The 22989-nt window shown below is 48.5% G+C and overlaps 1 protein-coding gene across 3 annotated transcripts in view; it reads right to left on the minus strand.

The window, feature by feature from the left end:
• CACNA1E (calcium voltage-gated channel subunit alpha1 E) overlaps positions 1-22989 on the minus strand; it is a gene marked incomplete at its 5' end in the record, with an annotated part of 298790 nt that overhangs the window by 55027 nt on the left and 220774 nt on the right. For 2 of the 3 annotated variants that reach the window (XM_084250600.1, XM_084250601.1), the window contains 15 exons: positions 242-371; positions 1571-1730; positions 3908-4221; positions 4566-5216; positions 6313-6369; positions 10241-10338; positions 11720-11787; positions 13805-13922; positions 14786-14858; positions 15313-15444; positions 15771-15883; positions 17492-17604; positions 18589-18798; positions 19694-19783; positions 20359-20412. In XM_084250600.1, the coding sequence (XP_084106726.1) occupies positions 242-371; positions 1571-1730; positions 3908-4221; positions 4566-5216; positions 6313-6369; positions 10241-10338; positions 11720-11787; positions 13805-13922; positions 14786-14858; positions 15313-15444; positions 15771-15883; positions 17492-17604; positions 18589-18798; positions 19694-19783; positions 20359-20412 (2381 nt within the window). The remainder of the gene's footprint in view (positions 1-241; positions 372-1570; positions 1731-3907; positions 4222-4565; positions 5217-6312; positions 6370-10240; positions 10339-11719; positions 11788-13804; positions 13923-14785; positions 14859-15312; positions 15445-15770; positions 15884-17491; positions 17605-18588; positions 18799-19693; positions 19784-20358; positions 20413-22989) is intronic. The other variant, XM_084250602.1, reaches the window with a different exon arrangement.

The raw sequence follows: 22989 nt of genomic DNA on the forward strand, positions 1-22989 counted from the left end.
GCATACACGTCACCCATCAGCTGATGTTAGGCCCCTCAGGCAGCTGTGGCCCTGGGTGACTGTATAAGACCTGCAGCTGAGCTATGAAGCTGTGCAGTGTCAGGGAGAGGGTTTGGGCAAAGGGGGTAGTCTTAAAAAGGTTCACCCTTCACCCTGACAGCCAGAATGGGTGACTTCGCTATCCGTTCTCATTCCCCAGAACCTTCCTCAGTTCACCTCTAATGCTGGAATGGACACCCACTTTGTTGCGCTCCGAGTTGGTCAGGACTGGGTCCTCAGCCGCCAGGGCAATGCTGCTGGCCGCGATGACCAGGAGAATACACATCTCAAAGTAGCGAAGGTTCACGATGTAGTGGCAGGCCCTGCGGATCCTGCGGGCAGTGGGTTGGGGGGGGGGGGTGGTGCACAGAACAGGGGAGAAAGAGATGTTCTGCTGATCTGGCTGAGTCTGCTGAGTTGGCTGCTCCTGCCCTCCCCACCTCCACCTCCATGTACACCAGACTCCTCCAGACAGCCAGGCCCTCACGAGAAGGAGCCTGGGGAGAGCAATTTAATTTCTCAGGCACAACCCTTGATTTAAAGCCCCAGTGGGGGAGGTAATCAGATTGGTTAGAGCTGCAGTACGTAAGCCAAGATCCATTATCTGCAAGCACATCAGACCAGGGGCAGCAGTCAGCACCAGGCCACACACTCAGGGGGGCTACCTGGTCCCTGGTCTCTCCCCCATCCCACCCCACTGCTGTACTCAAGGTCCACTCCCCCACTGTATGGAAACTGGGATATAGCAATGATAAGAACCAAGAAATAGACCTGGATTCTAACATCACTGAGCAAAGCAGCAACAGATTTGCACGAGCCCTGGGCGATCTAGTAAAGTGATGATATCCATAGACAGCATTCTGGCCTCAGGTGGCCTGACACACCTTCACCCAGGTGCCTCCTTTCTGGACTCTGCCCAAACACTGGCCATGCAGCTAAGGAAAGGCTCATCTCTGGAGCCTCAGAAGCTGGCCTACGTGTGCATCATACTCACTTCCAGAGCAGAGGCAGCTTTTCTTTCAAAATATCATCTTTCCTGAATCTAACCTTCCAGACACTTCTCAGCCACTCCCATCTCATATCCTGACCTCTGCTCAAGGGTCCCATTTCAGCATCATTATTTTGTACAGTGGGACCAATACTCTTAACCTCCAGGGAATGCTCTGCTCATTCTGGGTTCCATGCTCTCGACTCTGTCCACCTCTAGAATATTCGGGGACATGTCCTCAAGTGGTCTTCTTTCTTGACCACCCCGCCCCCGCCCCCGTCACCCATATCACCCATTACTAGGTGAAAGATCCTGTACTGGTGCTTTCCTGTGCTGAATGGCTCCCTAGACCATGGGCACAGGATTCAAAGGAAGTTTAAGTTCATGACCCATCTCACCTGCTAGCACCTGGTGCTTCACATGCCTGGCCTTCCCCCACCCAAAGAAGAACCAGGAAGCTGACCAGACCCTCACATCACTCTGTCCTGTGCTCAGACCCTGGTTGTATGCCCAGCACCAAAGGCGGGGGAGGGGATGTCTTACGGGTTGGTGGTGCTGAAGATGAACATGGAGCTGTGGGGCACCATGGCTTTGCCTGTTTCCCGCTTTTCCTTCTTTTGCTTCTTCTTCTCCACCTCCTCCTCATCCTCTTTGATGTCTGCCTCCTTCAAAGGGCTGGCCTCACCATCAGTCTTGTTGCTAACTGCAAGAGGGACATTTTGACACCATCACAAACCTTGCAACATGTGCCCTTCTTTCCCCCCTGGGGACAGGACAGGTGATGGGAGTGTGCCTGCAGAGGCCTGAGAACATCAGAGTTTTGTTAGATGATACTGAGTTAAGCCCTTGCTCTCCTCACCTTGAATTTATGTGGGATAGTTTTGGGGTTTTTTTTAACCACATAAATGACAGTAAACATGTTTCCCCAGGTAACAGAGCGGTAAACAGAATGGTTGTTCCTGTTGTAAAGTTTACCAAGTTTAGATTTTATATCTAAAATCTGGATTTTTTGTATATCTTTACTTCCTGAACTTCCACATCAGCGCACCCTGAGAGGTAGACCAGCATTATTCTGTGTGTGTATGTGTGTGTGTGTGCATGTAAGTTATATATATATGTGTGTGTGTGTGTATATATACATATATATATACACAAATATATATATATATATGTAAGTTATAAGTTATATTGCATATAACTGGTGTTCAGGGAAAACAGGAACACCTCCTAAGGTCACATAGCTACCATGGGCTCCCAATTCAAGATCCTAAATGCTTTCAATAAAATCACATGGCAGAAGATGTAAAGAAACCATTACTCTGTTCGTGGCTGCCTTTCCAGCTGTGCTTTATCCAGCCAGGATTAATGAGTATGCAGTGGTCCACGGAATGCAGATCTGGGACTGGGAGGTGAAGGAGTCGGAGGCTGAGTGGGGCTCTCAGAGAGGATTCTCTGTCTCCATACCCAAGTCAGCATGTGGAAGAAGCTGAGGCCAGCAGAGTGGAGTAAGGGGCCCAGTCAACTCTTCCCACTGCTCTGTCAACACACAACTTCCCTAGACTCTGTGTGAGCAGACCTCTGAGTTTCTGCCCATTCCAGATCCTTCCAAAAGGTAAGTCATGTCAGTAACCAAATGCCCTCTGATAACCTGCTCTGATAACCTGTGACCAGGGCCATAGACCAGCCCCAGTGAGGACAGGGGGACCAAGCTTTCTTACTGCTTTTCAAAAAGAGCATCCAAAACACTTCTTACTTATAGGCATATAAAATTAAGCAGACACCACCCATAAAGCTTGTGAGCCTGAGATCCCGAGACATACCCAAGTCACGACCAGTGCACTGGACATGAGAAATTTCACTGTTTAATGTAGTGTTGGCATTTTCATGTAGAGATGGGATGGGGAGGAGATGGAGCAGAAGACAGGCACACAGGGAGAAAAGATTGCCCGGTGAGAGAGAGACATGGAAAACAGTCAAGGAGGGGGAAAGCAAGGGCGTGATACTGTGGTCAGGATACAGTGGCCTTGGGGCAGCAGGATTAATGCTGGGATGGGGCGTGGGGTCAGGCAGGGATGGGGTTTAGGTTGGAGTGATGGTTGTAGGGTGTGGGTTAGTACGGGGTGGGGTATACAGTTTAGGTTTGGAGTAGGGCCTGTGGGGTGGATTAGTGTAAGATGAGTTGTGGGGTGGAGTGGGGATGGGTGTGGGGTCAGGGTGGGTTAAATGCTTTCTTGTTGAGTTTTCCTTTAAGGTCTGGTAGACTTTCACCATTGCCTGAGAGAAATATGAGAGAAAGTGTGATGAAAAGCTCATAGAAGGAAAAGAACAGAGTAATGGATTCATAAAATGTTAGCACAGGGAAAGACCCAGAGATCATCCAGTTCAAAGCTCTCATGTTACAGAGGACCCACTGAGGCCTCCAGAGAAGGAGAGTTCTTGGAGGCACACACTGAACAGAGGCAGAGCTGGCAAGTCCCCTGATATCCCCTTCCTCTGGGGTTCTGAGGTAGCACAGCACCTGGGAGGTCCCAGAGTAGCCCATTAACATAGTCATGCGTTGTATGTCAAACATAGTCATAAGTCAAACAGCCGAACAGTGAACTGGGTCGAAATCACAGTCATCTTGTTGAAAACTTAAGGGTAGTTAGAGATCGACAGCATAAGGAAATATTCTGGGCAAAGTCTAATATTGAGAACGGTGATATTCTGACTTATTTTTCCTGCATGCTGGCATAAACTGCCACTACTTTTACTTGTGTTACGAGCTTGTGCTGCTGGGTGGTTTGCAGCTTTACTGGGAAGGGTGCAGAGTCCCTGACTCCCCCCAGTCAGGGGTGGCCTGTGAAGTTCAGGGGAGGGAAATAGGGATTGTGTTCTCACTGTGCACCACAGTAGAATCCACCAAGGGGCCCACGTCGGGGATGGCAACGGCGACACTGGTGCTCTCCGTGGTGGCCTTGTCCGTGTTGGCTGTGACGCAGGAGAGGTCAGGCTCACTCTGGCTGATGACTCGGCCCATGTCCAGCTGGACATCTCCCAACAGGGCTTGCTCACTGCTGCCCTCTGGCTCTGGCTCCGTCAGTGCTGCCTCCTTCCCAACTTCCAGCTCTGGCTGGGGCAGGACTAAGGGTGTGTCGGCCTCATCAAGGGCTCCGGCCAGCCCGGAGCCTCTGGACACCATCAGACTGTTGGTCCTGTGAAAAGGGAAGAAACAGCTAGTGTTTAGATCTTAAGAAGCATCTGGTAAGAGGGAAAGGAGAAGGCAGCCTGAGGAGGTCTGCTGTCCCCCCTCTCCTAAGCAGGTAGAAAGGAGCCAAGGTCCTAGGGCAGCGTCCACTCCTTTTTCCCATCCATCTGTCCATGGTCTGCTCCGAATAGAAGACACACCCAAGCAGACCTTGGTTTTCAGGGGCCAATTCCCCTTGTTAATATTATTTAGAGTCACTTCCATCTCACAAAGGTGGCAACTGAGGCTTGCAAAGGCATATATTCCAGATCCCTACCACCAGGCCTGTGAGATGCCTCCAGGGTGATTTACCTTCTTAAGTCTTGGGTTCTTTCTTCTTCCTGGATTGTGGGTTCCTTGCTCCCATGGCTGCTCCTGGATTCAAGCTCTTTCTCCCCCTCGGTGGACACACCTTCATCCAGACTCCGCTCTTGGCTGGCTGACCGGCTCCGGGAGGAGGACGAGGCAGGCTCCTTACCTTCCAGGCGAACACGGCGGTGCCGGCTGCGCCGCTGGCTCTGCCTGTGCCTGGCCCTGTCCTCAAAGGTCACCACAGTCTCCCCTCCTCCAGCCTCCTGCTGGGCTGGGTCACAGTTCCCGTGACAGGGCCTGGCCAGCCATGGAGGCTCCCGTTTGCCCAGGGACAGGGGGCTTCGCTGGTTGTCCAGGGCACTGGACAGGTCCCCTCTGTCCCCTTTGAGGGACCCTCCACGGCTGATGCGTTCTTCCTCACACTTCTCCAGGCCCAGGGAGAGGCCTTCAATGGGCCGGGGTCTCCGGTAAAGGCTGGGGTGGGCGTTGAGGGGGTTGAGGGGGCTCAGTGGGTTGAGAGGGTTGAGGGGGTTCATGGGTGGGGCCTCCTCCTTGTTGAGGGCCTCCTGGCTGGACATCTGCATATGCCTTCTCAGCTGGCTGGTACGCTGCTCCCACACAGACATGTGGTGCCGGCGCCTGCGCTCCCTCCTGGTGAAGGGGAAAGGGCCACAGTCAAAATTATGTGTCTGGAGGCCAGGGAGGGCTGCCACATGAGTGCAGGCCAGCCCTCGTGGCCATGGGCAAAGGGCAGGATGTGAAGGGGAGTGAATGGGTGAGCCCAGCCCAGGACCTGCAGACAGGAAGCACAGAAGACGCAGGCGAGCAAGTGGGCATGTGGGGATGAGTGGTTGGACTAGGGCCCCCAGTCCATGGGGTCTCATGCTCATCCCTGCTCTGCAGCAGCAGAAGGCTGGGCTGGGGAGGGACCAGCCCTGGGGCCTGCAGAGAGTAGAAGACCTTCCAGTCGTCATCCTTGCTCCCCCTGCTCTATCTCAACCCTCTGTGTCCAGCAGTGGCCTATCCAGGTCAGAGAACTTTCTTCCCTTGCGCACGCTCTCCTTCCCCTTGCAGACTGCAGCCTAGGATAGCAAGGGCTGGGGAGTACAATGGTTGGATACTACCGAAGGGTGATGACGATGGCGAACCATGTTATGAAAAGGTTTGGCCTCACCCTCAAAACATGAGTACTGGGTATCTGTCACAACAGCTAATAATAACCACAGGATGGTGTGTGCAGAGCACACCAGCAGCTCATGCTCAAAACTGTTTAGGGGGCCAAAAAGAGCCTTCGCGTGGCAGCAGAACACACAAACGTGACACACACAAGAGCACACCCAGAGCAGACTTGCACGGGAAGGGTGGTCACCTGCTCCTTCACACACATGTGCCTGCGGGCACACACCTGCAGCTGTTCAGGGGATACTCACATGCCCGCACACAACCTTACAGAGGCCCATACATAGCTGCACACTACTGCCTGCACAAAAGGCGTGCTCGCTGGCAAGGACGCCCACTCGCAGGCCACACAGCAGAGGGACGGCACACGGGGTCACGGACCTTAGACACACACTGAGAGAAGCACGTGCTGAAAGGCACAAGGGGCACGTCCACAAACCTTGTGCACAGAACACACACACACACGCACTGGCCCCACACATGCTGACAGCACGCCTAGTGCCACACCGTCCACAACAAGGACAAAGACACTGTGTCCCCACACCCACACATGACCGCGCACACATACAGGTGGCTGCTGCGCGGCTCCCACATCGACATGTGGTGTCTTCTCCTTCTGTCTCTTCTGGGAAAGAAAAACGAACAGGTTCAGTGCATCCTGACCTTTCTGAACCGCAAGCCCCACAGCCACCTGCGACTTCGGGGAGAGGCACAGGGCCCCCCAGGTGCCCATGTGCCTTCTGTTGACTCCTAACCTTCAATTCTCCAAGGGAGTGGATTTTGATTCTTTGATTTGTGCAAACATGGGGGTCTAGTTTTCCAAGTCTCAGGCAGAGACTCAAAGGACAGACCATCTCACACAGTCACACACTCACACTGCATGCTCTCGCACTTTCACCTAGAAACCCGTCAGACGCCTACGTGGAAACCCTGCAACCCTGAATGAAGATGTATTTCCCCAAGTATTTCTAGCATATTCACAATGGTGTATGACTCCGATCTCACAAGTCAGGCAGGGAACACGTGGTTGGTATACATACCACCAAGGCCACAAGACAGTGGCAGGGCCAAAAGCAGGGCCACCACATCCTGCAGAACGTGAATGGCACCCTGTGCTTATGGAGCACAGCAGCCCTGGATAGAGGCCATGGTGGTTTGGCGGCTCAGGTGGGTAAAAACACAGTATTCACCTTCTTGGTCTTGCCCAGGGAAAATTCTCTTCTCTACACATACAGGCTGTGTCATTTTGGACAAAAAGCCAGTGCAAGGTCAGAGTGGCAGGGGTGGGCGTTCCTCACAGGGGTGGACATGATGCCTGGAGTAAAGAAGCTGTGAGCGCAGGGTCAGCCTGCTCCACCAGACTGACAGCCTCATCCCTTGGGCCTTCCTGGACCTGGAAGGGTGGCAGATGCTGTTTCCTCCCCTGACACCCACCAGCTGAGAACACTCCTGGCAGACAGGCTCTGCTCTACCACCGCCTGGAACTACATCCACAAAGGAGCCTGAGACCAGGGTGGAGCCAAGGGAGCAGAGCAGCTGGTCTGAGCCACATTCAGTGTCTGGAAGAGGCGCTCTGTACCTGGCACCCATGGGATGGATGCAGATACCATCATGGGGTTATCTGTGAGCTCCCCAACTGAATGCACCTCTCAGTGTTTGCAGCTACAATGCCAAGTGGTATGTGCGGGGTGGCAGTGCCATGAGGCAAGGGTAGCACAGAGAAATAGAAGCATGCATTCCAGACAGCATGCACACCCACTAGAAAAAAACACTTTATACCATCTATTTGCAAATTCTCAAATATTCAAAAAGTCCCCCAGGAGTATGTGTGTAAGAGTCTAAGTGAATGGAAGAATCAATCTCTTTCTCTCTTTCTCTCTCTCTCTCTCACACCTCTCTCTCTCTCTCTCTCTCTCTCTCTCTCTCTCTCTCTCTCTCTCTCACACACACACACACACATCCAGCAAATGAGAGAACCAATCTCTTCTCACATAAATCAAATACACACCTCAAACTTTCCTTTACCTCACTCACACATGCCAAGATCCAAACTCAAACCTCATCAGAATAACAAACAAGTGTGCAAACCTAAATCACAGAGAAACTAACTGCCTCCTATCTCCAACTCAGGCACATGTGCCCTCACGCACACCCACAGTAACCTTGTGGAGCAGGAAGGGCATTCGGGATTCTTCCCATTTCAAAGTTAGGAAACAGATTCCAAATCCTCCATGGTCCTCTGCAAAGGCCATAGAGCATGAGACAGACTGACTAGCATCAGGCTCTCTATCGGGGACAATGGCGTTTCCGTGTTCTCCCATGGACAGCTGTGTTCTCACTTGGTTACACTGTAGTCCTGAATCAGCGGTCAGGCCTACACCCCTGAGCAGCATGTACCCTGACACAGCTCCCGCCTACAGCATGTGCACCGCAGCCACAGCCTCATGCTGTGAGGATCCTGCAGCCCGATGCCTGCCTACAACATTCCATTCATTCTTTCATTCCACAAATAGCAAGTTCTACTCTGGGCCAAGCATCGACCAGACTCACATCTCCAAACCCACTCCTCCCCCAGGCTTCATCTCAGTAACAGAACCGCTTGCTCCCAGCAGCAGCCAGCCCTCCCCGTTGGCACGTTCGGATACCTGTGTGTATTTTTAACACAAACTTGTGAGTTTAGAAAGGTGGGATAGAAACTACTCAAAGCCCAGAGAATATTTTAGAAAAGGAGTTGTTTTGCCTTTTTCCATCAATCTTTAAGGAATGGGATTTCCTCCCTTACAGAGCAGGGTCCCAGATGCCAGGCCTTTAGTTTTGAAAGGAAAGCTCAAGATAAAGGCTGTGCAGAGCCTTTGTGATTCCAGAACATCCCTACAAGGCGAGGCAGATGGTACCCCAGATACCCACATGGGAGCTCTGGAAAAAGAAGGACTCCTCCCTCACCAGGTTTATTTGGTCAATGACAAGGTCTAGTGCTAGGATAGAGTTCCACCTCCCAGAGCTTGAGACCCTCCCCATAGATACCCCAGGTCACTTACACAGTTAGTTCTGCAGCCCAGAACCAACAACAGGAATTCAGGGATGCTCTTTTATATCATGAAGAGATGAGACCCTCATGCCCTGGTTCTACCTGCAACCCCAGACCCAGGCTGGATCCTGAAGATTCTTTACTTACTACTCTATCACCTGCCCCCATTTTCTCCCCAAATCACTCCAACTGGATGATCTTCCCACCAGGCCACTGAAACCACTTCCCTGAAGATCACTAGAGCTTTCATTTTGCCAATGCTGATGGGTGCATTTCTATCCTCATCTGACTGATGTTTCAGCAGCATCTAGCACCACTCTGACCCTCCACCCTGAAGGGTTTTCCCCACTAGGTCTCCAGGATGACACGCTTCCTGGTTCTTCCTCCCACCTCCTGGCTGCTCCCCGGCAGGTCCTCAGCCACACCATAATCCCTGCTTTTCTCCACCAGACCCTCCCTGGGTCAGCTCACCCATGTGGGCAGCCTAAATACCACTCATATGCAAATAGCTCCTCCCAAATCTTTATTTCTAACCCCGGCTTTTCCTCTAAGCTCCAGACCCATGTAACCAACGGCCTATCAGCATCTTCACCTGGATGTCTTATAAGTACCAAGATTCAATGTGACCAAAACAAACCTTCGGTTTCCATCATCCTCCGAGTTTCAGCATACAGCACCATTTACCCAGTTGCTTGGTCCTCAAACCTTAAAACCTGGGAGAATCATTTGTTTCTTCTCTTTTACAACCCCACCCCATTACATTTAATCCAGTAGCTTATCCCACTGGTTCTCCAGACAAAATAGAAATGGACAGGGATGACTTTCTTCCCCTACAGCCACCACCTGTTCTAAACCAGCCTCATCTCTCACATACCCTACAAGAAGAGTCAATTTTTTCTCCCTGCCTCCATGCTTAGTACCTACAATCCATCCTCCAGAATGCAGAATGACCTTTTAAAAGGGTAAAGTATATCATATCAATCCCTCTACTTCAAACCCTTCCATGATTGCAATTAAAATAAAAGCTAAACAGGCCTTCAGGACATCCCTGAGCTAGTTCCTGCCTCCCTCCCTGGCCATGCCTCCTCCTAGTCCTTTGCTCCCTACATGCCCACCTCACTGGACCTTGTCCTGTTAGGAAGGCCTTTCCTTCCTAAAGTCACATGACCGCCTCCACCTCCTACACATTTAGATCTCTGTGTAAATATCCGCTCTCCAGAGACTCCGTCCTGGATTGCCGTAAATTACTTCACCCCACTGTTCCCCTCTGCCTTACTACCATGTTTTAATTATTTTGCAACAGTTGTCACTGTCATAAACTTATGTTCTCCTTGAGAACAGAGATGGCTTTGCTCAGCCCTGTACTTGCATGGGCCAACAGTCATCCTCTGCTGATACAGTTTTAGTTGGTGAAATGGCTGCTAGCACAGGAGTGCAGGGGGCAGTCAAGGGGGAACAGCCAACTCACTCGAAAGAAGGCAAGTTGGGTGCAGACATCGGGCTGACCTCCTTGGCCTTCTGCAGTGCATGCTTCTGGTTGAAGGCTTCCTCTTCCTCCTGCTCATCCTAGACACAAAGCAGAGATGGTTTTGCCTGTGATCCCCACCAAGGAGAGGAGCTTCCCTTAGCTCTCCCCAAAGAGCTCGGAAGACCAGGTGCAGAGAGGCAAACAGGGAAGAAGTTTGACAAGGCAATGCGAGGTAAGGTCGACTCAGAGACTTCAGACAATCAGGGAGGGCCCCTGGGAGAGAGTGGTGGAATTCTACCCTACCCTCCAGTCCCAGCACAGCTGGCCTTCTGGCCTTGGCTGTGGAGGTCAGCTGTAGGAGCTAACTTCTCACATGTTCTGCGGTGTCTGGAAGTGGGGGACAGGGTCCTTCTTGGCAGAGCTCCCTGGTGTATGGTGTATACCAGGGTGCACCAGTGGCCCCACCAGAGTGCTCAATCAGGGACCTCCATACCGTCACCCACATCCCTGCTTCTGAGTATCTCCATCATGTGAAGACACCCAGGAAATTCAGTTCAGGTAAAAGAATCAGAGTTACTAAGAATAATTTCCTTGGCAATCTCTCACTGTCACAAGTTGTATTTGATTGTTCTGCAAGGTAATCCTGGGAAGTACACAAGGCAGATACATCATTCCCACTTTACAGATGAAGAAACCGATGCTAAAGGAGATCAGAGACCTAGCCTAAGCCGAGGAGCTGAGTCATGGCAGAGGTGGGACTCATGTCCAGTTTTTAGGATAATAAAGCCAATGTTTTCCCTCCCATGCCATGCAGATAAGGAGACCTCAGGGATTAGGAAAGATCAAGGAACAACACAGAACACACAGAAGAAGGTCAAAAACATCACAGGGACATAAGCCTCTCCCAACCAAACTTGCACTATGTGGGGGAAAGTCTTCCCTCATCTCTCTACACCATCTTACTGCAATTAGTATTGCCTTCGCCGTGAGGGAAAAAATCAACCAGAGGAAAGAAGTATCTCTTTGAGAAATACAGTTTCTGCCTTTACTGAAACTTCTCCAAGTTGACCATGGGCACTGGAAGGCCACAGCAGAACTGTGATGCACCGGACCCCTTTCATACCCAGAGCCAGGGGGTAAAGCTACATGGTCAAGGCCATACAGCCATAGTTCACAGGAATACTTAAATCCAGGGTTTTAGTGTTTTCTTTTTCCTCCATGTCATAAATCCACGAAGTGTACCTCTGAGGGTTTGTGGTGATTGAGCTGTGATTTCTATATCACATGAGAGACCCAGGCTGGTTGAAAGCTCACCACTCAATAAAAGTAACCAGGCTGCCTTCATGGATGTGTGGTTCTCCAACTGTCCAGAAGCTCCCAGTGGGGCCTTCCTGGCAGGCCTGAGCTAGACAATGCAGAATTTCTGAGGAAGCCCCAAAGGCACAAAGAACCATCAGGTCCTCAGAGAACAGGGCTTACCTTGGTCAGCTCCTGGGCATTGGCCAGATTGTCCACAGCGATAGCCAAGAACACATTCAGCAGTGTGTCTGGGGTGATGAGTTAAGGGTGAACAAATAAGAAAAGTAAATCAGCAAGGCTGAGAGGGCACTGTCATGACTTGCCTGCCTGGGACACCATCATGAATAAAAGTTACTCCAAAGATTCACTTAAACAGAGGCCATGGGAGGAGGGACAAAAACGATGTGGGAGTCTGTTAGAAAGAGTATGTTTTGGGCCTCCTTGGTGGTGCAGGTGGTTGAGCACCACACTGTGAAGCTGTCCACAGCCTCTGCACCGTGGGATCTGTCCCAGCCGGATGGGGAGAATCCCACATGGCGCAGCAGACCTCTCTTGTCTTGCCCACTGCTCCCCTCAGCAGTGTATTTCATCAGTCTGCCTGTTCTGTTCCCCGCTCTGTCTCTGGTGTATCCTCTTGCCCTCCCTTGCATTTGGCCTGTACCCCGGTTCTTGTATAAATAAATAAATCTTAAAGAAAAAAGAAAGAGTATGTTTTCTCTCCTTTCAAATACCATCTCTTTGCATAGAACAAATAAATACACAAATCAAACCACCAGAGGGTCCAGCTGATATGAGGAAGCCTTTGGACAGCTACAGCCTCTCCTCAAAGCAATATTGAACAAGGCAATTACTGAACAAGATGTGTGGGGGCTTGAGGTAGGAGCCCATTGCTCCTTTTGGGGAGACTGGAAGTGAGGTATACCTAGACACACGAGGTTATTCTGTCCTTGTAGATAAAAAGGAAATGAGATTCCACAGCCCTGTCACCAGCCAGTTCTCAAAAATGTTCACTGGCTTCTCACATTCTCCTGGTCCTGGAAGACTCCGACGTTTCATTGAACAAAATGACACAGAGCACACACCACTGTTATGGAAATCTTTTCTGTTCCACACTCTTACCTCTGAAGTCCCAGTTTTCCAACTGTCTTTGAGGCCTTCCCATGTGGAACAGAGAACTGGTTCTAGTACAACAGCCCAGCTCTGACACTCTCTGCTCAGGGCAAAGGGGTGACCTGGGGTCACTGTCACGAGCTGGCCTTCCCCTTCTGTGACTCACCATACTGCTTTCCTCCTATGGCCTTCTCTGGTTTATAGTTCTGCTCAGGGCCCTGGATGGTTTCAGGAAAGGAGCTTATAGGAGCATCACTTCTCTGTCAAATGATGAAAACTGCAAAACTATGGTTACCTCAGGTGGCTCTTTGTTTTCACTCTACCAGCTCCAACCCAAGCAGGCACTATACTCCCCCTAATTTCTTGTCCATGTTCGCAGCTTAAAAGGTGCATTCAAACAAATCACCTCATTTATTATTCACAGCAACAAAAGGAGATAGAATATCACTGTCCTCCTTTACAGAAATGAAAATTAAAAGCTTAGAGAGATTAAGTGAGTTTCCCAAGGCCACACAGCTGGTAAGCAGAGCTGCTGGCGCAAAAACCTACATCTTCTTGTGCTACATCCTGTGATCAGGCATTGGGTGTCTTGTCAGACAGCTGTGGGTTCCAGTCTTCCTTTTCAATGTAGAATTGTTTGGCTTTGATCAAGTTATTTCTCTTATGTCTTACCAGGTAAGGGACAAATGAAATAGAGCCTATAAACCACTGGTACAGCACAAATACAATCAATAATTAGCTATGCTTCATAGTGTTAGCAATAACCATAATACTAATATTTTTGAAGTCTTACTAAGTGGGTGACTCTGTTCTGTACTGACATGTAATTAATTCATCATAATGATAATATGGCCATGATCTCATTCTACAAGTGATTTCTGGCCTCTCATTTTCTCCAGTTCGTAGTACCTCTAACTAGTCAATATAACAGATTCATAGTCCATTATCTGAATAATACTGTTATGGTGTTTATTTATCTTCTTTACCCAATTAGTGTACAAGTTCCTTAAAATTGGGGTCCTTGTATTCCCTCAGTCTGCTGAGCAGTGTCCATCTGCTCTCCAGCACCCCCCACCACTACCACCACCGCCTCCTCAAATGTTCATCCAGGCAGGCAGGCAGGCAACACAAATAAGAACACACTTAAAAGGATACAGTTGCCAAACAAGGTGAGCACAATGAAATAGATGGCTGACCACATGCCTGAGCTGACCCCGCCCTGGGAACGGATCCCGTTATACATCACCTCGTTCCAGTCCTCACCTGTCAGGATCTACACAAAGCATACAACAACCAAGTCAGAGACAGGGGCTGGCTGCGAAGACAGTGCCAATATAAACGGGTCTGGCCTTTTCCATTCGCCCCCTGCTTGGCCATTCCACCAGTGAGGGGGGAAAAAGTCACTCCCCATGAATAATCCTAAACTTTCTTTTAATATGGAAAAGAATTTTAGGCATTGAAAACATAAGGAAATTATCAAAAGGAAAGATCCTATTCTTCAAACTACCCTTCTTTACCACCAGCGTTGCCAGGCCTACTGGAATCACATAGATCAGGTGGTCTGATGGTACAATGACTGTCCCCAGAGTTGCTAAGATGTAGTTCCTGAGGCAGCAGGATTACTGGAAAGAGCCTTGGGGCTCCAATGCATGAAACCAGAGGTCTGGTTCACCCTCAGGTTCTGGCTAAATGGTACTTTTGTTTAGCTCTAAGACATTATCGATTTTGAATTTCCCCCAGGATTTAAAAAGGTGGTATTTTGGGGGGGAGGGAGGTTGGGGGGCAAAGAATGTAAAAGATACTGCATTAAGTAGAAAAATGGGTTAGAAGACATTCCCAATTTCAGAAAACCAGGAAGGCAATTTGTTACTAAATGCCTTAGCCTTCCAACTCTTGGAAACTCATAAGTTCAGAGAAGGCCAGTGAGGTCATAAAAGTGGAGATCTTTTATTATTGTAAGATCTGAGCTACAGAAATCTGAGGAATTGACGCAGAGGTGGTTACTCAACAAGCAAGAGAGCACAGTTCTCTGGGAGGAGCCTGGAGAGGAGAAGCAGGGTCTCCTAACTATCATTATTTTGCAGTGTGTGGTCCAAAGGATCCAACATATTTTTAAACTGCCAGTTGGCCTCTTACCTGGAATACAGTCATGATGGCTGCAGGGAAGGTGTCAAAGTTTGCCGAAGGAGTACCATCATTAAAGTTAAACCTGAAAGGGGAATTCGGAGAGAAGACTGGAATGGAAACCTCACACACCAAGTTTCCCCTCCCTAAGAATATACATTTTTCATCGCTTCTTTTCCCCTTTCTACATCCTCCTCTTTCTAATTTTCCCATTCCATGGAACTTTCAAAGATGATATTAGTGACTGCTATTGATTTTGAAGGGTATGGGGAATGAAACGGGGTTTAGACTAATCCTGAGTTACAAGGTTCCATGCTATAAATGTCAAGTATTGCTCCAAAGAGGGCGGGGGAGTCCCTGGAACAAAAATCCTGTAAATTGTGAAAAAATTAAAAGCAAAGGTATTTATTCCACATATGCACTTAGCTTCCCATTTAAGCCACGGAAAGATAACATGGTGATCAAATGAATGACCCTGGTGCTCACAGGCGAAAACTGGGTTTTAAATTTCCTTTGGCTGAAAGCCTGTTGGTGCTTACCTGCCTCCAAACAGCTGCATTCCTAGGAGAGCAAACACAACGATGAAGAGGAAGAGGAGGAAGAGCAAACTGATGATAGACTTCATGGAACTCATCAAGGAGACCACCAAATTCCGTAGTGATGCCCAATACCTACAAAACCCAGATGGTGGTAAACACTGAATCCCAAGTTATCCCCAATTCCAGCTGGACAGTGGTATGGTGGTCTGGGAACTAAGGTGCATTTGTAGACTTGTAGGAGGGCGAGATGGCAGTAATATGTGGCCTGGGATCTGGTGTCATAAAAATTCTTCTGGTTGGCTCTTTGGAGGAGGAGGAGAAACTGAAGAATGGATTGGGGGTGGGGCAGGAAAGTGGAAATGTGGTAAGGGGGAATAGGAGACACAAGGAAATATAAAGCGGAAAGAAGTTTTCATTCTCCAGGGTGCTTGGAAAGAGTTCCGATTCTGATCACTTACTTGGTTATCTTAAATATTCTTAGAAGCCGGAGAGCTCTCAAGACACTGATTCCAAAAGATGTTCCTGGTCTGAAGATTGCCCAGACGACTTCAAAGATACTGCCCACTGTGACCTAAGGAGTCAAATCCGGCCATAGTGAGAGGAGGAAAAGAAGGTGTTCAGGGAGCCATAGCTCTCATCAGTCAATTTTAAGTTCTTCTCCCACCCCAGCCCACCTCTAACAGGACTACCTATTTGTGAAGGCTACCAAAGAAAAGTAAGACTCTACCACTTCTCTCCCTACTTCTTTCCACTAACGTTACATCCTGCAGATTGGTTTGCTGACTCTTGTGCTGGTAAAGAGTTTAATAACCAGTCACCAAGTCTGCACAAATTTGGAACAAAAATCCTGTACATTGTGAAAAAATTAAAAGCAAATGAATTTATTCTACTTAGTCATGGAACATCTTACATTCTAGCAAGCAGACAGAGGAGTGAGACCCAGAGCCAGAGAAGTAACTGGAATGAATACAAGTTGTATTCCATCACAAAAATCTCTCAGGGGGTCTGCAACTTGTCATTGTCTGAGAATCTAGGGCTAACAAGGATGCTGCTGCAGTCACCTGTACATTAAATATCTTTCAGTCATGTGGGCCCCAAACCCCTCAGTATGATATCCCAGCCTGGTGGCGTGGATTCTGACTCTAATGGGAAATAGCAATTTCACATTAACAATCCATTTTTTGTTTCAATGACATATTTATTGAATGCTGGCCATGTTCTACAAAAACAACAACAAATAACAAAAATTAATCCTCTCATCAATAATGAAAAATATGTCCATGCGGAAACTAAGGTTAAAATGGTTCACTGGCTGTTATGCCTGAAATTTGCCTCTACCCAAAATCATATGTTCCGAGTTAAAATGGAGACTGGCGAGTACTCAAAACTGTTAGCACCTAACTGCAAATTTGGCAGAAAATGAGGTGGGTTTGGCAAAAAAAGAAGTGGTTCAGGAACCCAAAGTTTTGCGATCTAGTTCTGCTGCTGGTAGACTGTGTGACTTGCATGTGGTATGCTGTTTACTCCTGCATAAGTGGGAGGCTAACCCCTGGTATATGATGAAGTGGACATGACTCTTGCAGCAGCAAAGGTCAAAAATGGATGTGACAGCACCTTGAAATCTTAGCAATGTACATATATTTACATGTTGTTATTGCGTAGAAGAACATGGATGCTGGAGGAGAAATTCTATTTCAGAACTTGTTAATATAAAAGCTTTGGTGTCCGTGTGTGTCCACATGTGCTTGTTTGAGGATATGGCTAGGTAATTTTAACTAATTTTTCACTGCAGTAAAAAGATACATTAGCTTCTCTTTCTATTGAACAACCTCTGGAATTGAGTTATTTACCCTTCTCACCCAGGCTTCCCCCAAGATAGTAAGTGGTTCAAATCCTGGCCCTGACAGATTTGTGAAATTCATTGAGTTATACACTTAAGTATGCACTCTATGGTATATGTGTCATACTTCAACAAAAAGATTTAAAAGAAAGGAGCTTTGGAAAAAAAAAAAAAAAAACCCTTGTATGGATTCATTCCTGAACTCTTTGGCAACCTTATCTATCCTCTGTTAATAAGTGCTGATTTCAGAGCTGCATGCTCAGCAATGGAGCAAGCTGCTTATCTCAAACTGTGGCATATCAACACAGAGCAGAAAGACAGGAGGCTCTGAGCACTTACCCCAAAATCAAAGCAGTTGAATGAAGAGTGAAAATAAAGGCGAGGGCCCATGCCATACATCTTCAGGGACATCTCCAAGAGGAAGAGTCCCAGAAACAAAAATTCTGCATAGTCTGAAAGCAGTAAAAACAAAAGCATTTGTTACACAGTGGGGACTCCTGCGCTCCCCAACCCAACATGTCATCTGCAGAGGAGCCCTCACGCTGGAGTAGGACACCCACACATAGGCACCATCACTAGGCCAGCACCAGGCGAAATCTAACGTGTCTGAATGTGCTCCCACTCAGAGGAGTTCCAGACCCATGTCACAAGACACAAGAGGTGAGGGCCTCCCCTCGTGGCTCAGTGGTTGAGCACTGGGCTGTGAAGCTGCCCGTAGCCTCTGCAGTGCTGGTTCGATCCCCGGTTGCTGGTGAGGGTCCCACATGGCATGACAGACGTCTTCTGCCGCGCCCGCTGCTCCCCTCAGCAGTGTATTTCATCATCTGCCTGTTCTGTTCCCCACTCTAGCTCTGGTGAATTCCCTCACCCTCCCACGCTTCTGACTATGCCCAGTGCTTGTATAAATAAATAAAATCTTTAAAAAAAAAAAAAAGACACAAGTGGCAAGTCACTGCCATTAAAACAGGTGGCACCTCTCAGGAGAGGAAGAAAGGCTTTCCCATGGCTTGCCGACAGCTCAGAATTTCCCTACACCTAGCAAGCCTGGAAACCATAGCACCTGAAGGCTCACTCACACCCAGTGGCAAGCTCACCCAGAGCTGACCTCCAAGTTCATCACCCTAAGAACTTTCTCCTGGGCTTTGGTGATCCAGACTCTCCAACCACTGAATCGTCTTAAGACACAAAGTGTACTACTATCTTCTTGACTCATCAGCAGAGATTTGTACAACTGATTTAATAATGAATGAAAAATTGGTAATGCCATGTGATCATCAGAAACTCTGAGGACAACCCTGGCTTCCTTCCCAATGGGCAGAGGTGGTGTGCTCTGGGCTGGCCCAGCTATGGGCAGGCCCAGCATCTTGTTTTGCTCTCTTGCACTGGCATCCCAATCATGCTGCCCCCATGAGGTCTGGCAGTCACCGCTCACTTACAGAGGAGGTGGGTGAGCCACTGGGGCTGATTGTGATGGACAATGGCAACACAGGCGGTGTTGAGAGCCACAAGGCTCAGCACGATCCAGTAGAACACCTGGGATTTAACCATGTGGCGGATGGAGATGCGCAGAAGCCTTTCCTTGTGCCGGAAATAGGAAGCCCCATCCACCTTTGCACTTTTGATGCTGGCTCGGGCAAGAGGTGTGCCTAAGGGGGGAGAAGTAAGGAGGAAGAATAATAGATACCCCTTCATGGCCAGGGGGCATTCAAAAGACCAGGTTGGCAGCTTCAATGCTAGAATTGGGTGACTGTCATCATGCAGGCACAGGGATCCCCATGTCCTGGGCTAAGTATATACCAGAGCATAGGTCCCTGTTTTTCATCACTGGGCACTCTCAGTCCGAGGAAATAGAAAAATTTCCCAGGCAGACACCCAGTGCAGAGAAGCCTAATAAGATCATGTTTATGTTTGTAACAGATTGGGATCCTCTCTGGGCTTTCCTATCAAATGTGCTTTAAACCCTGGAATCATTCTGCCACGTTTGTAATAAATTCCACCATGGGCAGCCTAAAGCAGCAATGGCTCTATAAGTCTCTTGCTTTTAGGGATGAAGAGCAACGTCCCTCTTTCTGGAGAGGAAAAACCTGCCATCAGTCAGAATTTCTAAAAGAAGCTGGGACTGAGCACCAGTGATGGCAAAGGGATGTCAGCAGGAGCTGAAGTATCAGACACTAGAAGTTGGTGAGCGCCACCATAGTCAAGCCAATGACTTGAGGGTCTTGCATGGAGGTCACCAGAGGCAATAGGTTCTCAGGACCCTTGAACAATTTCTCATTATCCCATCCAGGACAGACAGAGGGCATAGACAAATGGGTATATTTGTCAGACCTGAAGACACTGGGATGGACTTTGGCCCATCTTTCCTCTAATCAGCTTCTACTGGCCCATTTTTTACTCTAGGTCATTGTCATGTGGATTAAATTGGTGCACTTTCCCCTAATTACATCTCCAACTTCTAGATTCTTCAGACTCTTCTTCTTATGGCACTGTTCAAAAGCCTTTTTTTCTGGGAGATTCAGTGAAGAGCTCGGCCCCACTCACCCACAGAGGAGATATCGACACAGTGTTCATCGCTGGAGTCACGCGTCATGGCCTCTGTCCGGCTTCTTTTGATGGTGGCCCTGCGAAGCACTACAAGGGGGCAGGAAGAGCCAGTGAGAGAAGACAACAACAGCCAGGTCATTTGGGTCAAAATTGATGACTGTGGGTAAGAGTTCCCTGCCTTTACGTAAGTGCCTGAGCCAGGGTTCTAGAAATTGCCAGCGTCTACAGAACATGACTGTGGTTAGTAGCACCTGCTGAAATGCAAGGGCTCCTGAATCCTGGAGCTCATCCAAATGCAGTAGGTAAACAGGCACTCTGTATGTAGTTGTCCTGGCTCTTCGTAAACAACGCCACTTCCTGGTAGAGAAGTGGTCCCAAGGGATATTCAAAGAAGATCCCTTAATATGCCATTGGCTGCATCACAGCCAATGCACAATATCAATCACTTGCCCTGGAATACAGCAGCCCAAGGATTTCATTTTCATCACTTTAAAAGCATTTAAATTTGTGACTCCATCCCCTTCATTTTAAAGCATGAGGGATTTTATGACAGAGACACTTAAGTTTCAAATCCCAAGGTGCCCCTTTTTTTTTTCTGTCTCCTCTCTCAATCCAGAGAGGTTGCCACTGCCTATTAGGGTGGGGGAGAGGGAGAAGCTTACCTTCTAAGGCTGATGTTCCAGCATTTTTATTTTCTTCAGCGAGCATGACTTCCTCTAGATGGAAACAAATGGTTTAGTAAACTATCTGTAATGGCAAATCATTCTGCAAAATGAAACCCTCCCAGGGACAGTTCTGGCTCCAGGGCAACAGAGCGAGAGGACGGAGTTCACCGCCTGTGGTGGCACCAACAGCAGAAAGCAGCCAGGGGTCAGGGCGGACACTCCAGAGCTCTGCAGAACAGGAAGGAAGAAGTTGATTGAGGGGGCCAAAGGGATGGTTGGTATAATTCATCTCTGTGTCTGAATGCACCCTATTTTGCAGGAGGAAACCTGATTTTTTTTTTTTTTTAACTACAATCATCTAAATGGGGAGGAATGAACAATTTCCTTATCTGGTTTTCCTTCTACCTAGGTTCCTTAAACCTCCTCCAGTCATGGAATTTCTCTGGGCTACAGCCCCCAGCTCAAAACACTTAACCCTCTCTTAGGAGGAAAGACACTTTGGGGGATCTACAGAACTGGGTGGAAGAAAATGCAAACTGCCCTCAAAGAGCTTCAGGAGCTGGCGAGCTTGTTCCTCCAGGCCTTACCACTCCACCCTCCTGGCTTGAGCAGCATGTCAGCTGAAAAGGATTGGGACATCATGAATTTGTTCCCATGATAAAAGAAAAAATATGTGGCTTTTGGACCTCCCCTGGTGGCACAGAGGTTGAGTGCTGGGTTGCAAGGCTGCCCACAGCCTCTGCAGCACCGGTTCATTGCCCAGCCGCCAGCGAGGGTCCCACAAAAAACAAAACAAAACAAAACAAAAAACAAAAATGTGGCTTTTGTGTACCTTTCTGGCACAGAGCTCCTAAAACCCTTGAAATTTTGTATGCCAGTAGGATGACTCATGGGGGGAGCATCTAAATACCTTAAGGAAGGGGGTTCACAGGATTGGAGGGTTCTAACTTCCAGCCTCACCCTGCTCCCACCTCCTGGGAAGGGAGAGGTACTAGAAATTGCTCAGGCACCCCTGGGAATAATTTAATCAATCCCGTCTTATGGCAGCTCTATGAAAACCCCCAAACTTCAGGGATCAGGGAGCTTGTGTGTTGGTAAGTACAGCCCGGTGTTGGGTGGTGGCATGTGAGTGAGGGCATGGAAACTCTGTGCTTGCGGCCCCTTTCTTCCACATTCACATCTTGCTTACATTTCTCTTACATTTGGCTGTTCCTGAGTTGTAGCCTTTATAATAAATTGGTACTAGTAAATACAATTTCTCCCAAGTTCCACAAGTCATTTGAGCCAAATATCAAATCTGGAGCCCACCTTTCACCCCACCCCCACCCTCAATTTGCAGTTAGTCTAGCAAAAGTGCAGCTCATCTGGGGGCCCACTTGAAGCTGGTGTCTGAAATAGGGACAGGCCTGTAGTTTGAGCCTTCAACATCTTGGGTCTGTGCTAACTTCAGGTGGTATTTAGTGTCAGAATTGAATTGAGATTGTTGGATATCCAACTGGTGTTGGAATGACATATTTGGTTGTCAGTATTTGGAAAAGAAACACATATTCCCTCTGATGCCTCTCTTTGTCTCCCCAGGAATCGTCCCGTGCTCCACAGAAGTGTTACCATCTCTATTAACATCGTTTTCTACTAAGACTTACTAGAATAAGCATGCTTCATCTGGATTCTGAGTTCCCCATTGGGAGTGATGTGGAGCAAAGTCTAACCCTCACTGTCACCTCTGCCTACAGGCCATTGAGTTGGGGACCTGAGCAATCTTTCTCTACAATCCCAGCTGCTGGGGAAAAGCTGGCAGCAGACCTAATTAGACAATGGTTTCATTTAAGCACTTGTCACAAATAAAAGGACAACTTGAGGAGGGGTAAAGTCATTACCATAATTCCACCTGCATATAAAACTGAGAGTATGTCCTGTATTTGTTAGGGAGGGAACACTGAGGCTCAGGAGGTACTACACAGAATGGCCCTTATCCCAAATCATAAATGTTTAGCTTTCCTTTTTAAGTGTAGCTTCTGGCGAAACTAAGAGTGAATAGATTGTGTGTAGGATGTCCCTTTATGCAGACATGTTTCAAAGTTATTTGATAGCCCAGGTTGTTTGGAGGGCATCTCTTAGGTATTTGTGACACTACCTCCTAGCAATATGAACTTCTTCAGCCAGAGAGTTGCTTTTGAGATCTGCAGTGCCTGGGGTCTAGGACAGGCAGATCTGAGGACAGCCCCACCCCCAAGGCAGATGGAGTGGGTGTGGTACTGCTGAGTCTCTCTGGGAATTGCTGGAGGGCTCTGGAAGCAAGGAAGGAACCCCCCTCCCCCAATGCCTCATGCCAAATTCGCTTTCGAACTGGAGTGTGTCTTTCCAGGGAAATGTAACCCATATGTCTCTGATTCACTCATGCTCCATTTGTAAAGGAAAGGGCCAGGAAGCACAATTTGACGTAGCAGTGCGTCTTTTTTCTTAGAAGGAGAGCAGAGCGCTGGCTTTGCCAACTGGAAGAAAGAGGCGCCTGGGAATCCTGCTTGAAAAGCAGAGCCAGGAGAGCTGCATCTGAGACATGGGAGGGGGCATATTGAGGGCAGGGGGTTCTTTTCAGGTTCTACTACTAATAGGCTCACTCAGGGGTCT

This window comes from Talpa europaea (assembly GCF_964194135.1).
Source record: "Talpa europaea genome assembly, chromosome: 12".
Classification (NCBI taxonomy): domain Eukaryota; kingdom Metazoa; phylum Chordata; class Mammalia; order Eulipotyphla; family Talpidae; genus Talpa; species Talpa europaea.